A 24,125-nucleotide genomic window follows, 5' to 3' on the forward strand; every position below is an offset into this window, starting at 1 on the left:
ACATGGTGACACTTCCCAACATGGCTGACATGAAGAGGTTCCAAAAAATTGTAATTGCCTCTTTTTTCAGTGAGTTATCAGCAAATCTGGAGTACTACCCACCAGAAAACTAATAATCTGGAGAGATGTATGGCAAGAATACAAAGTTGTATCATTGCTGATCTCTCCACATAATTTACCAGGCAAGGCGACTCCATTGTAGAAGGACTACTGACAGCCAAAAATTTAAAAGGCAAAGAGTTCCCTATGAAAAGCAAATAAATACAGCAAAGCTAACATTGCTGAACAGCTAGTCAAGCACAGACTTCTAAGAGTTAATGACTATGTGAGAAAAAAATGCTTACTAAGTACATCAACAACAAAAAAACTTATGACTTTTTCAGCAAAGTATGTTTAATGGTAAATTATAATCACGCTAACAAGATCTTAAGGCTCTAGGTATTAATTGGTGAGCCTCCTACATTCTCTGAGATAGGAATAAACCACATTATTTTCTGTATTATCAGGAATAGTTGATTCTAAGCATGGAATTTTTCTTCATTTAGGACCCACACTAAGTACAGCAATTAAAATAATCTTAGTTACACCCGATAGTCCTGCTCTTGTAATGAGAGAATTGTTTTGCTTGGTAGTACTAGCATTATATTTACACCTGGAGTATCTAGTCCAATGATTAACTGAACTGAGATGAAAGTGAAGACTCGTATTTCTACAAAACCATACCTTCACAAACCCTGTTGCTTACATGCATCTGGCTGTACATGCATCCTAATACTGAAATATTTACAGAAAAAAAAACCCACATACTTCTTTGTGAACAAATTAGATGCCCTCCATATTAATTGCTGTGGGAAACAAATCTATAAATAATGTAAACTAAGGAACTGCTCAAAACATTCACATACACTATCACCACAAGCCAATAACAGTTCATAAACTCTCTAAGTAAGCATAATGCAGAAAATAAACAACTATCAAATCTTAATTAGAAGCCAAGTACTTCATTAGAAGCTAGTATTATCCTATTCAACTATGATGCTGAAGGTGTCAAGATGTTAGCAACAGTAGGGCTGCAGGGGCTGCTTCTGCAAGAGTAGGCCAGAGGCTGCCCCATGCCGGACGAGGTAGGATCCAATGGGCACACTGCAGGACACAGCTGACCCTCACAAACAAAATGGAAGTGCCTCAAGGAAATCATATTTAAGAAAGGCAAAACACATTCAACAGAGAGAAGGAGACTGGGGAAGAACACTAATCAAAATCCACACAAATGCTGAGGTCAGAGAAGGTGAAGGAGGTGCCTGAGGTACCAGGGGGCTTATAGCCAAGGGAGAGGACCATGATGAGAGATATGCACAATGCAGCCTGTGGAGGACACCAAACCATAGCAGTAAATTTTTTCGTTGAAGGAACAGTGGATCATGGAGAGCCTAGACTGGAGTGGATTTTTCCTGAAGGTCTGCAGCCCATGGAAGGATCATGCTGGAGAAGGGAAAATGTGTGACTGGCAGAGAGAAGCTGTTATGGACTGAGCATAAACATCCCATTCCACATCCTCCTGCACTACTTGAGGGGAGCAGAAGAAGTGAGTGGCTGCATGCGAGTTTTGCCCTTAGCCAATGTTAACTCATCAAACTGACAAATAACTAATAACCACCTCATGGACTAAACGCAGAAGAAGAGAAGTGCAAGGTATCATTTTGCAGTTGGGTTATTTAGCCCTTCATAAAACATTCACAGAACACATCCATCTAGGTTGCATTGCTTTGACTAAGCATTTCTTGATACTGAGCTCAGTGATTATTTGTAATCATTTCTACCAATAACAAGAAATGGAGAAGTCTTTCACTTAGTGAAGCAGGATTGATACAAAAATGGTTTTGAGTAATCCTAAAACCCAGTGCCAAACTGTTAACTGGCTTTATGTTACACCTAGATCACAGAATCATCAGTTGGAAGGGACCTGAAGGATCATCTCATTTCAACCCCCTGCCATGGGGGACTTTCCACTAGGTCAGGTTGCCCAGAGCTACATCCAGCCTGGCCTTAAAAACATCCAGGGAAGGGGCTTCCACCACCTCCCTGGGCAATCTGTTCCAGTGTCTCACCAACTTTATGTGAAGAACTTCTTTCTAACATCTAATCTAAATCTATTCTCCTGTAGCTTGGATCCATTCCCCATACTCCTAACACTGTCAGACACCCTGAAAAGTCCCTCACCAGATGTCTGGCATGCCTTCTTCAGATATTGGAAGGCCTCATTAAGGTCTGCTCAGAGTCTTCTCCAAACTGAACAACCCCAGCTTTCTCAGCCTATCCTCACACGACAGGAGCTGCAGACCTCTGATCATCCTTACCGTCCTTCTCTGGAGTATGTTTTTGTAATCTCAAGAACTGCCATCATTTTCATGAAATCAGAGTTTATTATTAAAAATATAATTTTCTAAGCCTTGTCACCTAAGTTTTGAGACAATGCACAGAACACAGAAGAATTTCAGTTGCTTCATATAGACAATTCGTGGACTACCCATTTCTTTTTTTTCTCTGTCCTGTTTTGGGACTCACACATTCACTATTCACAACCATCATAAAGACTGATTGACTCTGTAACAGTGAACTATGTAAGATTGTGTTTCAAATAAATTACTTATTTTAATTAAGAGTTTGGAACTTCTCAAGCATGCAGAGAATCTTAAGAGAACACAAACACTCCTAAGATTCCAACTCATGAATGAATGAATTTCATGTAGAGAAACCACAGCCTTAGCTGGTAGAAATCTGTGTTCTTACAACAAAAACTGGACCAACTATCTTGTAAATCTGTGCGCTTGAAGTTCTACTTTTTCCACGTGCAATTCAATTCAACCAGTACTATTCATCTAACTGACATATTCTGAGAAAAACACATGTCCAGATCAGGCAATTACTGAGAACACAGGATCATAAAACACAATAAGCATATGCAAGTTATAAGAATGTACCTCACGCAGAAAGCATGGCTTGGCAAAGTTCTAAGGACAGATACAAATCTCTGTGATACACAGGGAGACAAATCTGTATTTGTATTAATGCACCAACACAGAACCTTCCATAACACTGTATTTTACAATATTTTGCATTAAGAGCAATATTAAGAGTTGCTGCACTACTTAATTGTCGGACTGCTGCTCAAACTAGTGAAGACAGTTACTCCTGCCTGCACCTGCTGAATTTTCTGAGGTTCATTTCCCACTAATACAAATTCCAAGGCTTTAGGGTAGCAGTTTGTTCCATGTCACTAACTTGGTTTGTTCCTACTGTCTATAGCTTAGACACCTGAAGTTTGCTTATCTCTCCCTCACAGCTCATCCTTCGTCAGAAGGGACACAGCTGGAGTTTAAGAACTGCAAAATATTAAATATGAACAAGACATACTGTAGTCCTTTGCAGATCTTCGGATCACTCACAGAACAGATGTTTTGTTATCTCCAAATTAATCATGGACTTTATTTTGCACTGGGTAAGGGCTCCATCTTACCATTCATCATATTTCCGGAATCCTTCCTTTCCAGTGCAGGCAGCCAAAATCATGTTTCTGGGCCTGTTCACAACCAAAGTTTTGTCACCGTATGACAAGTCTGGCGGGCACTTATGCGAATGTGAAAGGGGAGCAAGTATTAATGGGAAAGCATAAACCTCTGTGCATGACTGTATAAAAATCCTATACTTTTAGCTTCAACAGGGCTCTTGAAAAATGAGGGAAATACGAATGCGACACTAGAACACACAAAAATGTTACGTTCAGTAACTGTATCAGACAAGTGTTCCTCTGAGTTCGGACAGTGGTTCTCTCAAGCCCTTGCAAACATACTAGGGACTTAACTCATGGTGAATACAACTCTTCATCTACATGGGATTGCTTCCTCTTGATACAATCAGAGCAGATGAAAACCATATGCTGGGGGTCTGGTTTGATGGCATTTTGTTTTTAGAGTTTTTTGCACAACAGAAGTAATCCAACTGTGTGGAGCTTAAAAATGCTGTCTTCCCAAGAGACGTAACTCAATATTACATTGCATTCTAGCAAAAGACAACAGCACTGCCATACACAGAGGTCTTTGAGTTTTTCCATCCATTTTTTCTATGTACATTAGATACAGATAATATATGTTCTGGTATTTATAAAGAGTAAATATACAAAAACAGAATGCTTTTGTGTGTGTGCTATAAAACACTCAAGCTTTAAATGTAAAAACTGAAATAATGAGGGGAAGAAAATGGAAAGTACTACAAGTTATGTTAAAAAGGATGCTGACACATTAAGTTCTCTATGTGTGTATCAAAAGTCATTAGGAAGCTTAAAATTCAGACAATGGATGAGAGACAAACCAGCAGCAGATTAAATAACTACCAGTAAAGCGCACCACTGTTTTTCTCTGAATGTAAAGTGCTGTAAAGGATCCTTCGGTTCATCTAAAATCCTAACTCTAGAACTAAGACACAGCATATGGCCTCAGCTCAAAAGTCAATCCTATTTCTCATAGCTGAAACCATTTCTGCATTGTTCACACATACTCAATTCAAAATCAAGCCATATCTGTGCAAATTAAATAGAATTCTCTTTTCTTAAGATCATGTCTCTCACTAGGTACTGTAGAAGAAATTACAATCACTGCATAGCTTACTAATTATCACTGCAGTAGCTACAAGAAGGAAAATCTGTATTTTTTTATCACAATAATATTATCAACTCTTCAGATTTGTAATAGAAATATTTCACTAACATAACAATAATGAGGTCTACCACCTGAACAATGGCAAAATAAATATGGTATCATGTTTAGCTACATGTCACAGAGAACACCACCAGGCCAAATGTTCTTCTACAGCCACGTTTTTTTATATGGAAGTAACTTTTCTTTTTAGGCAGCATTCCTCTACCTATATTAGATAGTTTTATCATTTCATGTTCATGTCAACTAGCAATAAGTTTAGATACAATGGTTTCTGTTACTGTCAAATAACACTTACTTTGTCAACATTGCTTAATCTTTCTTTACTGGAATGACAAAATTCATTCCTTGTACAGAAACCTTGATATACACTAATTACCAGGGCTTGAAAACCTATTTCAGATTTGCAAGCAAGCGGGAAAAAATTTCAGGCAAGGATTATTAACTTTTTAAGAAATCAGGAGCTTATATTTGCATTTTAGAGCTTGTGGCATGACAGGCCTCTCAAATACAGAACAAACAGAACCAAAGCAGAATCTATCTGACCTTCTGGACTGATAGCTTCATGGTTCTCTGACACTGCTTGTAGTTCTGTTTCCACTGACGAAAAAAGTAAGATTTTTGTTGTCAGAAGTGAAAACTAAAGTCAGTTTCTCTCAGCTGCTTCTTTGGAAACCTTGACATAAAGCTTCCAGAACAAAGATAAACTTTAAAATCAGAAGCTGAGAGAGAAGCAGAAATCATAAACACATCACCTGACTCAAAGGATAAACCAGCCACATTCAAAGTGACTGAGGGACAGGGACAATACTGTCTTCTTCCTTTATAAAAGCAAACCGAGGGGAAAAAAAAAGGAGGAAAAAAAGGTATCAAAGAGGAGAATAATGAAAAACAGATACGGAAGACCAACTCCACAGACTTTGGTATAGGAAGACACACAGCCTCCTGTCTTCTGTGATGGTTAAGATGTGCTTGTTTCTCAGACAACTCTATCTCAAATTTTCACATCATTGGAATAGCTGGCTTAGCCTCCTGTTAAGTGTTTCAAATTCATGCACGAGTGGAGTTGTAAAAAACAAAAGAGAAAGAAAGAGAATAAAATTATTTATGTTCAAACAAGGTAAGTGTTTTTTAAAAGCTCTCTACATGAAGTGTGCTCTTTTTTATTGGTAAATAGTCTTTTCTTTTTCTGAAGAATTTTGAATACTAGATCTTTGGCGGGAAAACCCCTGAATTTTAAAAAGCACTTAAGGATCTCACATGCAGCACACTGACCTTTCTTAGCAAGAAATATTAACTTATTTGTGAAATCCTATAAAACTAGAATGTGGGACAGGTTTATACTTTCCCTGGTCAGACTGACCCAGTGTTCTCCTCCTCTGAACCTTCTATGAAATTACTATTGTGGAGAGGAAAGCCAAGGATGAAATTGCCTGGCAAGACACTGTAACTGCCTAAAAAATACATTCTGTTTCCAACACTTTCAAAATAAGTTATTTAATACACATTAATTTTGGAGATGCCACAAGATTGCAAACTCATTTGACAAAACACTTTCTGAACACAGAGACCAATATATACAGCAGAAAATGACACAAACAGTAAGTTAGATATCTAAGAAATGTTACACTGGAAAAGAAGAAAAAAGCAACTGACGTTTTGCATGAGAGATAAGCACTTACTTCCTCATCAAAGGGAAAAAGACCAAATGTGTCTCAGGAATACTACTCTAATTATAAAAATTTAGCATTATTTTTTAGATTTTATCTTAAAAAAAAAATTAAATATGCCTTCAGGAGAAATACAAGAACCGCTGTTGTAGTTTTAGTGAAATGATGACACATATTTGATGAAAGTGAGTTTGCAATACACAGTAGCAAGTAGCCATGCAACTCCAATAGAAATGTTATCTTGTAATTCAACAAAGACCAACATCAGAACACATCCTGACAATACAGTAATCTATCGTTAGCATTAAATGTTCTGTCCTAAGACTTTAATTGCAACAAGACGTGAAGCTCTAAGATTTAACAGTGGCAAAGTGTTCATTCAGCAGGCATGGACAAGGAGCACATATTTTATACATGCTGGTACATATAAGTCATTGTTTGCTAGCCTGGCTGTGGGCACGCAAAGCAAAACTATACACATAACCACTAGGCTTTTTCTCTTCTTATGCCTGTACCTACGATACCTGTGTATCTTTCTAGATACACAGACATATACGCGTATATATACACACACAGAACACACAAGTAAAGGACACCGCAAAGAATAACACAAAAAGAGTGATACCCGGTTGATTCTATGATTCTATGATACTTCTCTTTGTTATTCTTCTATGGTTGTGGGTTTGTTTTTTTTTGGGGTTTGGGTTGATGGGGTTTATTTTCCCCCTGATCAAAATGCCAGTGCCTTTTTTTTCCCCCTCCTTTTGCTGAAGTAAGGAACTGAAATCATCAGCCAAGCAGAACTTAGCCAGGCACTGTACCATACAAACATTTTGGGGGAACCACCAAATAAAATTTGCAGAAAGGTAATATGGCAACAAGAGGCCTTCATTTCAGCTGGAGACAACATACACTTCAGAATACGGTAGTTGAAGAGAAGTAGGCTATAATTAATGTGCAGGCAAAGGTACAGTTCAGAAATACATTCTCAAGTTTAAAACAAACATACACAGATGTCGAGAAACAGTCAGGAGATGATGTACTTAAAATAGTAGTATCTGTTTACAAATTCAAGTTGCTGCTTTGTAGAAACTTGATTTCTGTAACATGTCCCCCAGATACAATCTAATACTAAAACTTATCCTGCGGTAGGTCTACTTTTCAGTTACTAGAAGTAAGTATACAAGGTGTATAATTAGTTATGACACTGGGACAGGCATACATGTTTCAACACAGGCAGAGCTCTGAACAAAGTTTTTGGCAGTGTATGACAGGACTTAAATTCAAAGCTCAAAGGCAAGGTACACAGTATTATAGAAAAAAAATACCAAAAAAAAGCCCACCCTTCAACTTACAAAGTTCTCACACCAAATGATTTTAAAGGTATGAGCATATTCAGCTGAAACGCCCTTCATAAGCTAGAGAGAAAAAATATTGCCCTGCAGCACCAAAATAGGCTATATTACAAATTAAGAAAAGAAACTCAATCCTTTGAATAGTTTCTTTTCTTTTAGTGAAAGGGTGTAATTCTTCCCTAAAGACTACATTATGACAAAACATTTATATAAATCAAAGAAGATTTCTTTAATGACTCTGGGCAAAAGATCTTAAATCTGAGATGAAACACCAAATTCTATCAATTCTAAAATAAATTAGGCAAAGATTATACAAGTAATACTTATCTTGGCATCAGAAAAAAATCAGGACATTAGTGTCAAATACATATCATCAACATGCCTTAACTAATAGCCCCTGGAAGGGCCTTCAGGAATAAATTTGTAAGTGAACTCTGAGCAGTTTAGTTGGTATCTATTTTCTAAACATCTTCATTTAGGAAACCATCCAGATACCAAATGAAATATAATGGGTATGCCCATAAAGATTAACCTTATGGACATCTTCTTTCATTCTACAGGAAGAACTGGACTTCAACTAGATGATCTAAGCTTTCTCAGATGTTTGCAAGGATCTCCTTGTTCTGCCATGTTCCCTACACTGAACTTTCCTTTTTTTTTTTCAACAGGAAGTCCCATGATCACAGTTTTCTGTAATAGGAAACAGTGAACCTTTCACTGTAAGTGAAATTACAACTATATAAATTTGCAGGGCAGCTATCTTGGAAAGTATGTCTTCAGTTAAAATAGACAATACCCAGACTTTTTCAGACAAAAATTCATGAAGCTAATATTGCATAAGACACAGCATTTTTTTAAAAGAGTTTTCAAGTGGTTAGAAAACAGTTCACATTATTCTCAATACAAAACCAAACCAGGTACTCATCTGACAAAAGTTATCATCATCAACTTGTTTAATTTCACACAAATTTAAAACAAAAAATGTGTACTATCCTTCCAAAATTAGTATAGTAGTGCTATCTCCACCAGCTTAGAGAGATGATGTAGCACTGTTGGCAGATATGTTTTCTCTGTCAGCATATACTATGTGCTATCCAGACAAAACCTGACAATAACACTTTTTCTTCCTTCGGATACTTAAGTAAAGCCATGGTCCTTGCCAAATACTTGGAAAGAGTGTGCATGTGATGTCACACACTATGTGTGAGGGAAGAAATAAAATTTTCAAAGACAAAGCCTCCCATGAAGAAAACATAGCACCAGATGCCTAGACCATCTTGGGTTGAATGAAATATATTTGTTGATTACAGCTCTGGTAATAGAATTAACACTTATGATAAACCATTTAAGTCTTTCTCAATGAAACCCAGTATCTTTAGCAGCACTACCACCACTGCTACGCAGTCTGTTTAACAACTTGCATGGTAGCAGCGTAGGTCACATTCATCATTAGTTCAGTTCATGAACACAGCAGAAAGAAAAAACAAACCTAGTCCTGGAGAACAAAGAAACAATGTTGACAACATCTTTGCAGCAGCAAAGAAAGCCAGCAGAATGCTGGGTCGCACCAACAATGGCATTACCAGCAGAGATAAGTAAGTCATTATCCCACTCTATTCAGTGCTTCTCAGACCACCCCTGGATGCAGATTTGGTGCCCACTGTACAAAAAAGATGTGGACAGGCATCCTGTTCATCCCTGAGAAGAGATGCTTAGAGAAGACCTTATTACCACATACCAGTACATAACGGGCAGCTACCAGAATGACAGAGACTCTTTTTCCAAGGAGTCATGTGGAAAAGACAAGGAGCAACAGGTACAACCTAATCCTGGGGCTATTCCAATTGGACTCTAGGAGGAAATTTTTCACAATGAGAACAGTTAGATATTGGAATAACCTCCCAAAAGCAGTTGGATTTCCCCTACATAGATCAATTTTAAGACTCAGCTTGACATGGTGTTGGGCCACCTGATTTAAACTATACTATCACTTCAGCATCCCTTCTAACCTGGCGTTCTGTGATTCTGTGATTCAGCTCAAAAAAGTCAACCTGTATTAGCCTTGTCTAAGTTGTGCCTGCCTCAGAAACCACATCCTTATTTCTTTCAGTTTCATAAACACAATACTTGTAGAAAACTAAATTCACCCAGGGAAAGAAAGGCTTCATTCTGTATATTTTTGTTGGCACTGATCCTGCATGCAAAAAGCACTGGTGCATTTCAAGTGCTGCAAATACATAACAGTGTAAAGCTAGTATGAATAAATACGAACATACTACTACAGAGTGCACTCCAGAGTTAAAGTCCATCTCAGAACAACAAATAATCATAAAGAGCTCTGTATGTGCTCTATATCAAGCAAAGTTTGTGTCAAGAAATGTTGTACCAGATGATCTCTGAGGTCTCCTCCAACCCAGTATTCTATTATTCTATGAATCCACAGATTTTATTCTACTTAAAACGTATGTTGAGAATATTACAGTATATAAGAGAATTACTTTATACTTACACTTTTCATTCTTCATTGACACATCTACATGCTACAAGATTATTATATTATGGAGATCACAAAGTTACAGACATCCATTCAAGCTGTGGGCTTTTTCAACTCTGCAACTATCATTTATAATAAAAGTGTCTCTTTCCGTTCTTAGAAGTTATGACTTTAAAGGCATGATTGGACCTCTTTTCCAGACAATGTCTCCTCCTCAGTTCTGTGAGGGTTTTGATAACTTGCATGGTGCCTAAGATACTATGCACAGAGTGGCTGTCTTCAGCATAAGATATTAAAAATCCTCTTGAATATATGTCATGATTCAGGTTCCCGTGATCCTTTCAGCCTGAATTGTTAATTCCACAGCCATAATTACCTATTACCAGGTAATTATGACAGGATATCAATCTCATAAATGTCAAAGGTAAAACACCCATGAACTGTTAGAAAACTGCTACACAAAGAAGCAACAACCAGGTGATCAGGATATAGACTCACAGTGTATTCATTAACTTGCAGCACGGCATGCATCTTTGCCAATGCTGAAAAGTGCAGTATCAGGACAGTGTAAATTCGTCAACAAGCTGTACATTCTTACTAAAAGTAACCTTGGAGTAACAGTCTTCTGTAGCTAAATTGACAAGAATAAGAATTTCAAAAGTTTGCTACTGATTGCTTGATCTGTTCCATCATCTTACTCTAAATAAATTGCAAATTCCATACTTTTGTTTGAGAAAGGTCCTACAATGCTATCTGCCTCTAGCCTGTGATTCAATTTTGTAACACATTTTCTTGGTATACTGGAATGACATCTCAAGATGCTAGTTAATTGAGAGATTTTTTAGTACCGAAGACCGGCAATAAGTACTGCACAAATGCTCTACCAAAACGCTCATATATCCAATGAACTACCTATTGCTTCAAATACACCAACTTCTAATTTGCCTGAATCTAAGTTAAACAGCACCTGTGACTGTTCACAGGACTCAGAAATTCTGCAAGCCTGTTTCAGTGACTTGCAACACTGCAATTCTATGAATGAAAGAAGTTATCTGCTAAGTAACGTGATTTAATTTCAAGTGAACTTCCATTAAGTTTTAAATAATTAATGAACTTTTGTATGCATTTTCCCATCCTGGCACTGCATTTTGCCAACACCTGATATCTCCCATTATTTTGTATGTAGCCTCAGTTAAAAACATTTTCCCAAGACTATCTTACTATGAACAGCAGGTTCTTAAAATCTTTATAGTCCTGAGATCTTTTACAGAAAATACAGAGGTATTTCCTACAACGTAACAATAATTAACTAAGCCTGCATATTGTGAGAAATTTTCCATGGTAATATAACCATGATATACTTCAATGTATTTTATAACAGCAATAGAACCCAAGATATATAGATTAAAGACGCTCTTTTGCAAGCCAAGGCAGGCCATTTTTGGTCATTCTTCCTCTGTAATGTATGACAAAAGACATAGTGTTGTGCCTTTCATGCAGTATTGTAATACTAAATGGAAGTCATCAGTCTTCTTGAAGGAGATCCTTAATTTGGGAGAAAAATGCCGGGATTCTTCTACGGATCTAATCCTACACTGTTTTTTCAGAAAAAAATATCCACAAGAGCTGGCGTGGTCATCTTTAGTTCCCAGAATTAGAGAGCTATCAGAGGCCTAGCTGTTAGCAGGCCTCATTACCATTACTGTAATAAACAAGATGCAAGTTCACAATACTGGCTTTGGTTTAAGTAATGCTTATGGGAACATATATCACAGAATAAGATAAAAATATATTTCTAAAGGAGACACGGTGTATTGTATGCAACATATAGGACAGGTAAGAAAGTTGAAGTCAAACTAAACTAAAATAAGAAATGTGGAACTCCAAAGATAAACCAGTGTATTCTAAAATGTTCTCCTAAGCTTAAAAAGGAGGAACAATTATTTGGTTTCCCTTATAGAAGTGCAATAATTTTTACAGACACATTTTAGGATTGATCTATGTCTTACTTTTACTTAAGAACCAAAACTACACACACAGAGGCACGTGTATGCATGCATGTATGTGTGCACTATATGTGTACTATGTATGTGGGTATACATATGTGTATTATATGTGTACGTTAATGCGTTTATAAAGACATACACTGCATGTATATAGTACATACACATGCACACATAGCACTCCCACATACAGGAAAGCTGCAGCAGAATTTCTCAAAGTTTTTTCTTCTACTACATCTGCAGTTTCCATACACCCCCCCTGATATATTTTGTTTACATTAAATCAAAATCAAATAAATAAAATATGCATGCTTTACTTGTTATGTGTATAAATTTGTTTTGCTTTGTTATGGACTCAGCAGCACAAAAGCAAAAAAAATCCCAAAACCAAATTATGCTTAAACCTGAAATCTGAAGGTGAATAACATGTCACATCCCTGAGACTTAAATCCACAAAGATGAGAATACTAACAGTTCCCTTGATTTCACCATTCAATGAGCTTTTTCCTGGTAGCTGTTCAGTCTACTGTGGTCAAGAGTCTTCACAGGTTTGGCAACAACTGCATAAGAAGGGCGATTTTTTTGAACCCACAGTGTTTGACAGTGGGAAGACATTAACTGCTTGTATGTTCCACAAGTTTATCTAAAATACTCACAAATCCCCTGCAGAGCTCAGTGACTTCCAGATACTGCATAGAACTCACACATTATACAAAACTCATCCCACCATACTGCTGACACCTGTGAACTATTTAATAGGAAATGGGCTATAAAATTCCACACACAAGTAACATGGAAGACAGGAAAAATGTGCAAAGCAAGAAAGAGGCAAGACTCATGCTCTAAGGCTATGGTGACTAGAAACACAAGCCTATTCAAGCTCTTTCAGCATAATGCCATCAGCCTCACCCACCTTCTTCCTTGCCATTGCCAACATTACAGAGACTCTTTCCTCTTACTAAAAATCATAGGATTTCTAGTATTCATAAAAGCTATCAATGCACAGGAAATATGCAGAGAGCGTCTTGCCTCTCTCAGACCCCCAAGCCAAATCACGAAGAACCAAGCAGCTCACACGTGTCATTGCTTTCCTCATACTGCCAACAGAATTCCAAAAAGCAACCTCTTTGAGGGTACAGCCAGCAACTGAAGAATTTCTTGCTTATGGAATAATCATTTGATATCATAAATCATTTAAATATACCAGCTGATAGATGAGATTCACCTCTGATATGCAAAGTACTACAAGTTCCGTGTAGATAAGAGGAAACAGACAAGACTGTAACTTGCGTTCCAAAGGCAAAAGTAAAAAAGAAACAGTTTAAGTAATGGAGTAGAAACCTATAAATCACACATCACTGATCTCCTATTACTTCCTGTTCCTTCTTAATTCTCTTGCTGTCTTACCATGTGAATTGTATCAGCTTAGACTTAAATTCCCCTAGAGGTCTTTAGTTATATAATGCATGCAATTTCACACATTGCTTTTTAAAATTTGCACCAAAGTGAAGAGAAAATCTTAAATGCCAGTTTGTGTACTGAAGAACATAAATTCCTCAGCCTTTTCACATTGCTTACATAATCACTTCAGCAGCTGGCTTGTAGCAACATTTATTTTGATCAGGCATACTGCATGGGACATCAGAAGCAAGGCATCATCAAAAGCCAACTCAAAATTCATCTGCAACTGAAATATGGTCATGTCTAGCATAGAAGAAAGTTGTAGATTTTCACTATTATTTAATCTTAGTAATTCTGAGCATCTTCAGCAGAACAATAAAGCACTTTTTGTGATGCTTTCTTGGATTCTGTACAGAATGTTATTTTGCAAAGTTAAGTATTATCAGTAGGCCTTTGGAAACAACTGCCATCAGATTAATATAAAAGTACTGTATTGTAGTCTATAAATTAGTGTACACAGTAAGTGTTCAAACATACTGATGAGGTATATATGTCCACTTGATTAGTACTAGGAATGTACTGGCAACTTCACAGTGATGTTAGTAACAAAATCTTTCTTTAATCAAACTGGCACACTGCCACAACAAAACCAAAGGAGTTTGACCGATAAGAGTCTATAAAAACACCTACAAAAGTAATTACTTGCAAATCCTAATTGGCATACACAAACAACAAAAGTGGAAAAGCCCTTTCAGGGAAATAATTCCTTAAAAAATGGCACTAAATGGGACTTCCATATTAATTTACCTTAAATTTACTATGCCTCAGTTCAATTTCTATATAGTTTTATTGCAAAAATCACCAGACTAGTTGCAGTAAAGAGAAGTGGTTCATCATGCTGAGCACATCTTTCTAAATGTCAAATGCTACATTTCAACACGAAAATGTATTTGATTCCTAACTGCCCCTTTCATCTTTGATTTGGAAACCATGTAGTAAGTTTTAGATTCATCAAAGCTAATATCAGTCTAGTAATGAAAGGATGTTTTAAACTAAGTAGGCACTACTGCATTTGTTCCAGCTCATGTCTGAGGATTTCGTTCAATTTAAATATTTGTCTAGTTTAAATCACAAAATCTAAGAGCTTTGCTTTTAATTTGAGGAAAGTGGGATTCATTATCAGCATATCAAATGTTTTCAGTGCTTGAATAATAAAAAATAAAAACATTAATGTTGCAAAATTTTCTCTCAAACACCATTTTCTTTGGAGGCACTTGTTCCTACAACCAGCTACTATACCGTTGGTCCCTTTGCTTTCAGCATTTTGAACTCAAATAAAAGGTGCAGCCACATTTCAGTTTTTTAATCAGAAATGTAAAGAAAAACTAAAAACTCTGATTTTCCTATTATTAAATTATGACAACTCACATTTTTTGAAGATGTCAATCTAAACAGCATGTCTGAAATAAGGAAGTGTAAAGATTTTTTCTGTGGCCCATTTGGTTTATCATCCTTTAAACTCAGTGTGTAACATGGAAAGTGCAAAGAAAGTAACTAGATTTTATTCAACAGTTACACATAAATTAACTTCATTGATTTCAATGTCTTTACCCACTGTTCAACCTTGCTATCAATAGGACCAGCATTAGACTCTCATGCCTTACAAAATATAAGATTAAGCAATTAAATTATAATAGCCACTCTTACATATATGTATACGTATTTTTATATATATATAATACACAGCTCTAATTCTGTTTTGACCAAAATATATTTATGAAAGGTATATGAAGTTACATATCATACAGTTACAACTTGACTAATAAAAAAGTAATTAAGATGTATTGATTAAGGTCAACTATAAAGAGATCAGAAATAAGCATGAGGTTTTTTTACCATGTTAAAACTGAGAGCTCAGAGAGCAGCTGGACTTCGTTTACAGGGCAACACAGGCTTCACAGAAACTTTAAAAGCAAAATGCATTTGAATATTGCACTATACTAAGGGGAAGACATGCCTTAGCAGAATGAAAAAGCAGTCTCATAACTAATAATTTTAGCTTCTTGGGTGGCAAATGTAGAAGAAATACCAAGATACTCTCAGCCAAATTTATGTCTCAGACAAAGCTATGTCAATGTTTTTACAACACCAGAAGTGAATTTGAAGCTTGGCTAGCAGGAATATTGTAAAATACACTGTAATTTACATTTGCAGATTTCTTTTCAAGCAATTTGGAAGATTTGCTGAGTTTGATCAAAAAATTGAATAAACAGAAGAAGTGTACTATTGAGGACTACTTCAAGTACACTTTATCCTGACAGCTCTAAAAATGAAGAGCAATCTATTTCTTAGTCATAGAGAAGTTTTTTCCCTTGTAAATAGTACTTAAATGAAGCTAACATGATTGGCAAGTACCTCACAAGCAAGCCTTGGCAACAATTGATGCAAGCCCACTTCTTCAGCATTTTAAGCAAAATTCCTTCACAACTGTTTGTCTTTGCAATAACTCCTAAAAAGCTCATTAGTGCCAGCCTTGGTTTATCTCCCATGTCGTTCATTTATCCCTGGGATGCATTATCAACATGTGGCACATGTCCTTGACATGCACAGAAGAGTTGCACCCCAGGATAGCAGCATGCCTGACAATAGTGTTGACTCTTACTCCTTTATGGTTGCCGGGATGTAACCGAGAAATCTAATAACTGTGACAGTAGGCCTTTAGGTTTTTCCTTGCCTTTCCAGACAGTGAAGCTGCACAGACACTAATGAAAGGTTAAATGAATAGGAATAGCTGACAAGAGGTACAATAAAGAAGGGACTTGGTAATCCACAGACACTGAGCAGAGATCCTTGGCTCAAGTAGAGAAAGGACAGCACATCGTCGAGTCACAATATTTAAAACAGCTTGCTATACACAGAGGCTTTTGTGTCTGGGTACATGTCTGGCTTTGGAAGAAAAAAGAGATACTGAAAAGAAATTTCAGCGTGGGGCACTTTGGCAAATGTCAGGTCACAAAAAAGGAAAAAAGTTTTTTGTTTGCAGCGACATCTTTGCATTAAATGTTAAAAAATATTGACTAAAAGCACAAATCAGAAGTTCCAAATAACACATATTTGACAAATGCAATAAAGTTGCAACACTAACTCTGCAGTTCCAGCTGACAGCATGGTGGGTGCTGTACACACTCAACTTCATTTACAGCTGATAACTGTTCATAATACTCTTTGCATACTAAAACTTTCCCCATAGCTGAAAAATTCTAACAAACCTAGTTTCTTAAGTTTTATACGCAGCAGTGCAGTAGATGTAACCTATTGTAATATGCTGCAAAAACACAGCTAAAATTCCAGACAGTGCATCAGACGATGGTGCCTTTAGAACCTTTTTTACTGGTTAGAGTATGGTATTTTAATTTCTTTACAAACAAGCACTATGGACATTCTGGTTTTCCTAATTTAAAAATAACTGCCATGCTTAGTGTATTTTTTAAACTTCTCTTTTTATAATTATGTACCAAAATCTGATTTAAGTACAAAGTAGAATATTTTAATTCCATTTAAAAAAAAAGAAAAAAGAAAAGAAACGGAGAGGACTCTCTAAAGTAACAAATCAGAAAAAAATCTGATTATCTCAATTTTGGTGGGTTTTTTTTTTTTTTTTTTACATAAAGTATTTCAAGAGAGAAATACTGAAGCAAATGCTGCAGATGAAAAGAATTCTCTCTCAAAACCCCTGATTTACCTGGAATAAGGCGGAAAAAGTAATTTGCATATGTATCTGGAGTATAAAATATACATATTTATAACATGTGGTGAGAGTACTATAGAAAGAGTCTAAAATGAGAGAACCTCTTTGAACAACCACATTAAATCACAGCCGAACTCCTTAGTGTACTAAGATCCTAATAATCAACAAATAAATGCTTTTACCAGCACGGCACATAATGAGAGCTACTGTGCAAGAGATAAAGGAGACAAATCTGGCTGTTTATCTCACTGGATTATATAATTTACTTAAATGGTAAATAAGTTTGTCCAAAGTAATGCCTGTAAAAGCTGCCATATAACTATTAATAGCAATTATGATCAATGTGGTTTTAGAACAAATACATCAGAATTCAGGTGGGATGAAACTGACAAAGAATAAAAGGTTTAAACAGATACTTTTTATTAAACTGTGTTAAATGCTATTCCACTAAATTAAGTACAAATTCCTGGCTAGATTAGGAAGTGATACACATTTCCAAAATGACAGATATGCTTTATTTGGTGTGTATTTGGGAGAAACTTCTTCTATCTCCAGATATGCACATTTTTTCCTAACACATACTAATACTAGACATTAAATCAAATTATATTATTAAATCAAAACCTCTGTGCAAACCTTAAGACTTAAAGTCAGGACTCTTTCATTGAACAACATTCAGTGGAGACTTCAAATTCTGGTGACAGTGTGCAATATACAAAATGAAAACAGACACTGCCAGAGACTCCCATCTTTGGGAAAAACTGTTAATTTTGAGGGGAACAAAATATAAATTTTTGTTTTGTATGAAATAAAATATTTTTCTTGGATTTAATGTAATCACTCTGCTGTTGGTAATTTCTGTTTTGCTTGAAACTGACAAGATCTGCAGACAGCTGCCAATTCCACTCACATACACGTATATCTAGAATAAAGCCACCTCAAAGTTCTGGGTCTCTGGCTTTGAAATTAAAAAGTCAGCGATCAACCCTCCCTTACTCAGAATATTTTTGTCCTTTTTCTTACCTATGGCATACCTAATAAAGTCATGAAGCTCCCTCTAGCTCTGTAGAGGAGCTTAACTGACCAGAGATCCCTTACAGTTCCTTCCCATTTTCAAAAGCAATACTGAGAGTGAGAGCAGTATTTCCCCTTCAGAGTAAGTGTTCATGTTTTCATTCATCAGCATTTTCAGTTTACAACTTGAAAGGACATGGAAAACATGTGAGAACATTTTCTGTGAAATATAGAAAATACTTATTATTGTGCAGCATACTAAAGACCTTCTAAATAATTTCTAACTTAAACTTTATTTACCAAATTATAGTTTGAAATCTTACATTGACAACCTAGTCATGTGTGTATTGAAATATATACACACATGCACACCTCCACTTCCCAGTGACTAAGAGCAATATGTAATAGATAATACCATAGTCATATTTTAGAATGCAGATTTAAAGTAGTGCCTGAGTTAAAAACCAGTTTGTATACACGTGTTTTTCAGAAATCCAGTAATGCTAGTGGTAATTTGCTGACAGTATTTTCACCTACCATAATATTTACACATACCATTTGTAATGGCTTTTATTGTTTAATCTCCATTGCATGTCAGTATTGGATACTATGGAATCACAGTTATTTAGCAGGCTATAAATAGTTGGCATGTGCAATTGATATGTAAAATGTCTTACAACAACTGTAAAAGCCTCATTACATACTAGCAAATCATTTCTAACAAGCAAGTTCAACTCAAAAATACCAAAGCAAACCTGCAGTTACGCTGCAAGCATGTTTATTTAAGCGATATACATTTAATGTAGTGTGCAATGGACTACTCCTACAGATTATAAACAAGAAAGAAAGCAAACTTCCAAATTAATAAGGCTACTGCAGAAGTTTTCTAAAATAAAATTAAAGGAGAAAAAAAAAGAATTCTGAGTAACAACAGAAAGAATAGCTTACTTTCCCCTCCCCCCTTTATGAGCTAGTGTCCAATTTCTTCTTTCCTGAACAGCTGTATTATCCAACTTAAGTTGCTCTGCTAATTTCAGTCCCACAAGGACTAACTTGGAAGGCAAAAAAGTACTAGAAAAGATCAATTTGCTGGGAAAGATCAAATGAGAAAACTGTGGGGACAGCACCAGGTCAGAGTGTGAAGAACTAAGCAGACCTGTTCTTCATTAACTTAAGCTCTCTTGGGACGTCACACACTACCTGTCCATGGGCTTATTGAACCGCCTAACCCTCGTCTCTGTACCATTCTTTTGGACCCAAGTGAATCATATGCTGCTGCTGACAAGTTAGCAGGGGACTGCGGCTGCAACATGAAAGTACTTTTCTTTCTTGTCTAAATCGGGCAGATTTTTGAAAAGACGACACAGTACTGACTCATGACATGGCAAGATGAAATGAGAGGTCTGGCCTGGTCTTCAAGCTGTGCAGATAAAAGTAATCAAATGACACTCCTGGAATGCAAATTGGCATTCTTGACTGCAGCAATTGCACAACCATGAAACATCTCTGACAGCAAGCAAGATTAGGACAAAATGTTATGTAAAGCACTGAACTCAGAAACTCACTAGAAAATTCAAAATGTAACACTTTACATTTTAATATAGCAATAGTCACCTCAGCTTTTGTCTTCAATGTAATCATATACACGTCTGTCACAAATACCTCAATAATAAAAATGCAACATGATTAAAGACGTGTTCAGTTCTTCCCCCTAAAATGCCAGTCTTATATTTTCATGAAATAATATACTAAAGCAATGTGGTTTAGTTATGTGCAAGATGCATGCTTAAAGCACACTTTCATAATCCCAGGGTCTTAAAAGAAGTTTCAGAATTTGCTCATAATGAATTAGTTTATGATTTACATTTAGATTTTGCTGTATCTGGATGAGGTAAAGATGGATCATCTGAAATTGCTTGGGGAGCACATTTTAAAATTCACGTGCTTTAGGAATTAAAAGCAGAACATACATAGTGCTAGATGGTTCGTTAACACTGGACAGGTTAAAATGAAACAATGTATCAGACAGCACATACGCCACACTAAATTTCAGATTAAAAAATCCGGCAATTTTTATGGGCAAGGAAAGTTCCACATGCTTCTACAAGAACTTGGCACTCTTGTACAAATCTGCTGATCAGGCTTATTAAATACTACTGTCTAAAATGAACTCAGTATTTAAACTGTGAACTGTGTACTCTGACAAAAACGACATCCCATTTTAGAATTTGTCTATGTAGATAATGAAAAGTAGAAATTTACTTCCCCAATTCCACTAAAAAATATTTCAACAGCTATTTACAGTTAGCACACAGGCTAAGAAAAAAATAATGTAGTATCATGCTTTGATTTCTCGCGTAAAAATAGCTTCAAACCATTTTAACTGTCGTTCAGACACACACACAAAGACCCTCATTGCCACTTTAATCCCGGGTACACCAGATTATTACATGATGTCTTTTGTGCATCAATTTTACAACAGCTTGACTCTAGGGTAAACGCAAACCATCATAAATCGCATGCTGCTTTCAAAACCACTTTAATTTCTGTCAGTGTTACTGTAACCACAGTCCTGAGCACATGCTGGGTATTCCCTCTTTTTTAAATTTTTTTTTTTTATTGTTGCCTACATTTGACAGTTACATCTCCTACAGTCCAATTGTGGCTTTGATCACTGCAACAAGACATGCCATGTTAAGAGGAGAAAGAAAAAATACAACCCATCTCAAATTCTCTCTTACACATACACTGTATCAATAGTTTTGAGTGCAGTATATACATATGTATGTGTATACATATGCATGTGTGTATATAATACATGTGCGTACACATATATGTATAAATATATGCACGTGTGTGTTCATGTGCACATATATTCATCTCACAGAAGAGATACATAATATCCTTGAAGTGACAAAAGATGAATCAGAGCAAGGCAGTAGTCAAACAACTGCAAGTACACTACTTCATTGAATAAAGGCTGATCACTGTTCATAACTGAGATCAGTCCACTACGAACAGTTATCATTTGGCATCTTAAGTTTAGTCATGGGTCTAAATGTGCTTGTTCTTCTCAGCTGTTTAATCTATCCTCACATCTCAATCCAGATAGGCAGACCTCAGTCAAATGACGTCCTCTGTTATTTTGGTTTTTAATTTTAAAATAGAGAGGTCGTGAAAGAAAAAAAAATTGCGTTACAAACCCCTGCTGTAAAGGAGACTTGCATTTGCACAGCACGTGAAATAGGCAGCAAAAAACTTGCTCAAAGTTGTTTTGGGGGGCCTTCCCTCTCCCTTTTACAGTTAGAGCAACCACGTAACTTTCCAACTTCTGGTAACAGCCGCTGATTGGAGGTGCAAACTGCAAGCACATGCACAACAAAAAGAAAACGAGTTACGGAGGAAAGGTGGATTTGCACTTCTGTCTCCCTGCCTCAGGCGCTGCTTCACACGCAAACATACAGCTCCTTCCCCCGCTCTCAAAGGTTACCTTTACATGGTTTGCAAAGCTTATTTCCGAGCAGAAGGTGGTGTCCAAAAAAAGATTATACCACTGTTATGTCCGATTCAACCCCAGTTCACATTCACTCTCCTTCCCTCCATAGGCATAGACGTTTTTCTTACTCCTTAGTGGAAGAAGGGAGGCGGTAAAAAACATGTGGCCACCGCATTTCAACCCCTAAACTCAAAGTTTATCACAGCCTTTCAGTAATTTCCCCCCTCCCAATCCATGCAGCACAGAGCTGATTTATTATCCGCCTCCTTTCGCCTAGCCCGGTTGGTTGTTTATTTGAAGGCTGAAACACACCGGATAGCGAGCAGGACTGCTTGTGTTACTGCACAATTTATTAATCAAATCAAATCAAATGCTAGAATTAAAACGAAAGGCTGCTGGAAACTTCTTACCATCTCTGCATGCTCGTTGTCAAGTGCACCCCCTGCCTCTCGATCTCCTCTCAGCGGCAGTGCCTGTACCCTTCCTTTTGCCTCTGGTTTCTCAGTGCCTCTCTTTCCCCCTCTCTCGCTCTCCGACTCCGTCTTCCCCCACTCCCCCACCCGCCGTGATTTGAACTAATATATATATTTATATATATAAAATACTCCCCCCTTAAAAGAAAAAAAAATAAATAAAGGCAGTAGCAGTAATTAGAGTCTCTGTCTCTCCTCCGCCCTCCCCGCCCTCTGACTGACTCTTCCAAAACTTCAGCCCCCAAAGTTCAGCCCCAGCAGCAGAGAGGAAGAAAGAGAAAGCTTTCCGCGGAGAGCTGGAAATGATGGGAGGAGGGACCCAGCTTTGGGTTAGAGCCTCCACAGGTTGGTTTGTTGTTGTTGGGTTGTTTGGCCGGGGAAGGGGAGGCGGCGAGGTTGCGAGAATATCTAAGGGCAGCTTTACTTCCTCGTAACCCCGCGCTCTCGGGCAAGGGCGGCAGACAGGCAAGCAGAGAAGTGGGAAAAGAGCAGTCTCGGGGGACGAAAAAGTAACCCTCTATGCCTCGTCCCTCCCCCCCCGCCCCCCTAACTTTCAGTGCCAGACGGGGACTGCGGCAGAGGCCGCCCGCACCCAGCTGTCAAAAAACGCCCAGCGACCGCCGCCAACTTCTTGGTGAGGGCGGCCGGCGGCGCTGCGCGGGGCTGTTCGCCTCTCTCGCCTCCCTCTTCCCTCGATCCCCTTCCCGCTCCTCTGCCCTGTTCCCCCTCGCAGCGGCTGCAGTGTCTCTCGCTGCTTTTCCTCCTCAGCTCCAGGCGCCGCTGAAGCGAGCGAGAAGGCGACAAGGAGAAAGGTGGAGAGCTGAGAGAGGCGAGAGACACGGCGGGAAATTAAGCGTAGCCCAGAGGAGGGAATAAGGAGTGGAAGGGCGCGGAGAGAGCGTTAGAAGGGAAGCGAAAAGTTAGGCAGATGAAAAGTTTTTGCTCGTGGTGACGGTTTCCCGCTTCCCACCCATTGCTCCATCAGCTCCCGGGGCTCTGCTGCGGCTGCTGCTGCTGCTCGATGCGGGATCCGAAGAAATTTTTGTAAAAGGGTGGGTTTTTTTTGTTCGGGGGGGGGGGGGGGGGGGGTGTGTAGGCGGAGGGGGGGAAGGGAGGCGGGAGGAGGTGAGCCGTCACGGTTGTACGTTTGCAGGGAACAGACAAGAGTCACATCTGTGTGTGACACGGAGCCAAGTCAAGCGAAACCCTGCCCCAGCGACGGCGGCCGAGCGCAGAGCTGCAACCCTCGGTGCGCAGGCACACAACGGCCGCCGCGCGCGCCCTTAGGGAGCGCGCTGGGAGGGGGAGGGGATTTTTGCGCGCCCTCCCGCGGCCGCGCACGTACCGCCCGCCACGGGTCTCGGCCTGACGGGCGGGCGCGGGGGGTAGGCGTTGCCGTTATCTGCCGTTGTACACCGGCGACGTTTGTGCATGGTCAGCGCCTTGGCGGGAGGAGGGCTGCGGACCCTTGCGAAATGTTCCCCTTGCGCAGTTTAAAGAATTCTCCCACTTGTCTCCCTCTCACAGCGTTGAGGAGGGGTGTCAGATACCGAATGCGTCGGATGGATTGCTTGACAAAGAGAATAGTGGAAGGCTATCATGCTGTGTGTCAGGTACTGATAGCCGAGCCTATCTGGCTATCCTTCGTGTCCTGCCTATGAAGGCGCTGAGGGTCACTAGTGCTATCAAAACTGGCTTCCTTCCTCAAGCTTTGTATAAATACAAGATTAGGACCTGGGCTTTAAAAGAGTGGACATTG

At 38.2% G+C, this 24,125-nt stretch overlaps 1 protein-coding gene across 1 annotated transcript in view; it reads right to left on the minus strand.

Moving 5' to 3' along the window:
- BNC2 (basonuclin zinc finger protein 2) overlaps nucleotides 1-22,390 on the minus strand; it is a 359,908-nt gene extending 337,518 nt beyond the window's left edge. Inside the window, exon 1 of the mRNA XM_064176653.1 lies at nucleotides 22,304-22,390. Coding sequence (XP_064032723.1) covers nucleotides 22,304-22,306 — 3 coding nt within the window. The 5' untranslated portion in view covers nucleotides 22,307-22,390. The remainder of the gene's footprint in view (nucleotides 1-22,303) is intronic.
- Nucleotides 22,391-24,125: the final 1,735 nt, after the last annotated feature.

This window comes from Pogoniulus pusillus, chromosome Z (assembly GCF_015220805.1).
Source record: "Pogoniulus pusillus isolate bPogPus1 chromosome Z, bPogPus1.pri, whole genome shotgun sequence".
In the NCBI taxonomy this organism is placed as follows: domain Eukaryota; kingdom Metazoa; phylum Chordata; class Aves; order Piciformes; family Lybiidae; genus Pogoniulus; species Pogoniulus pusillus.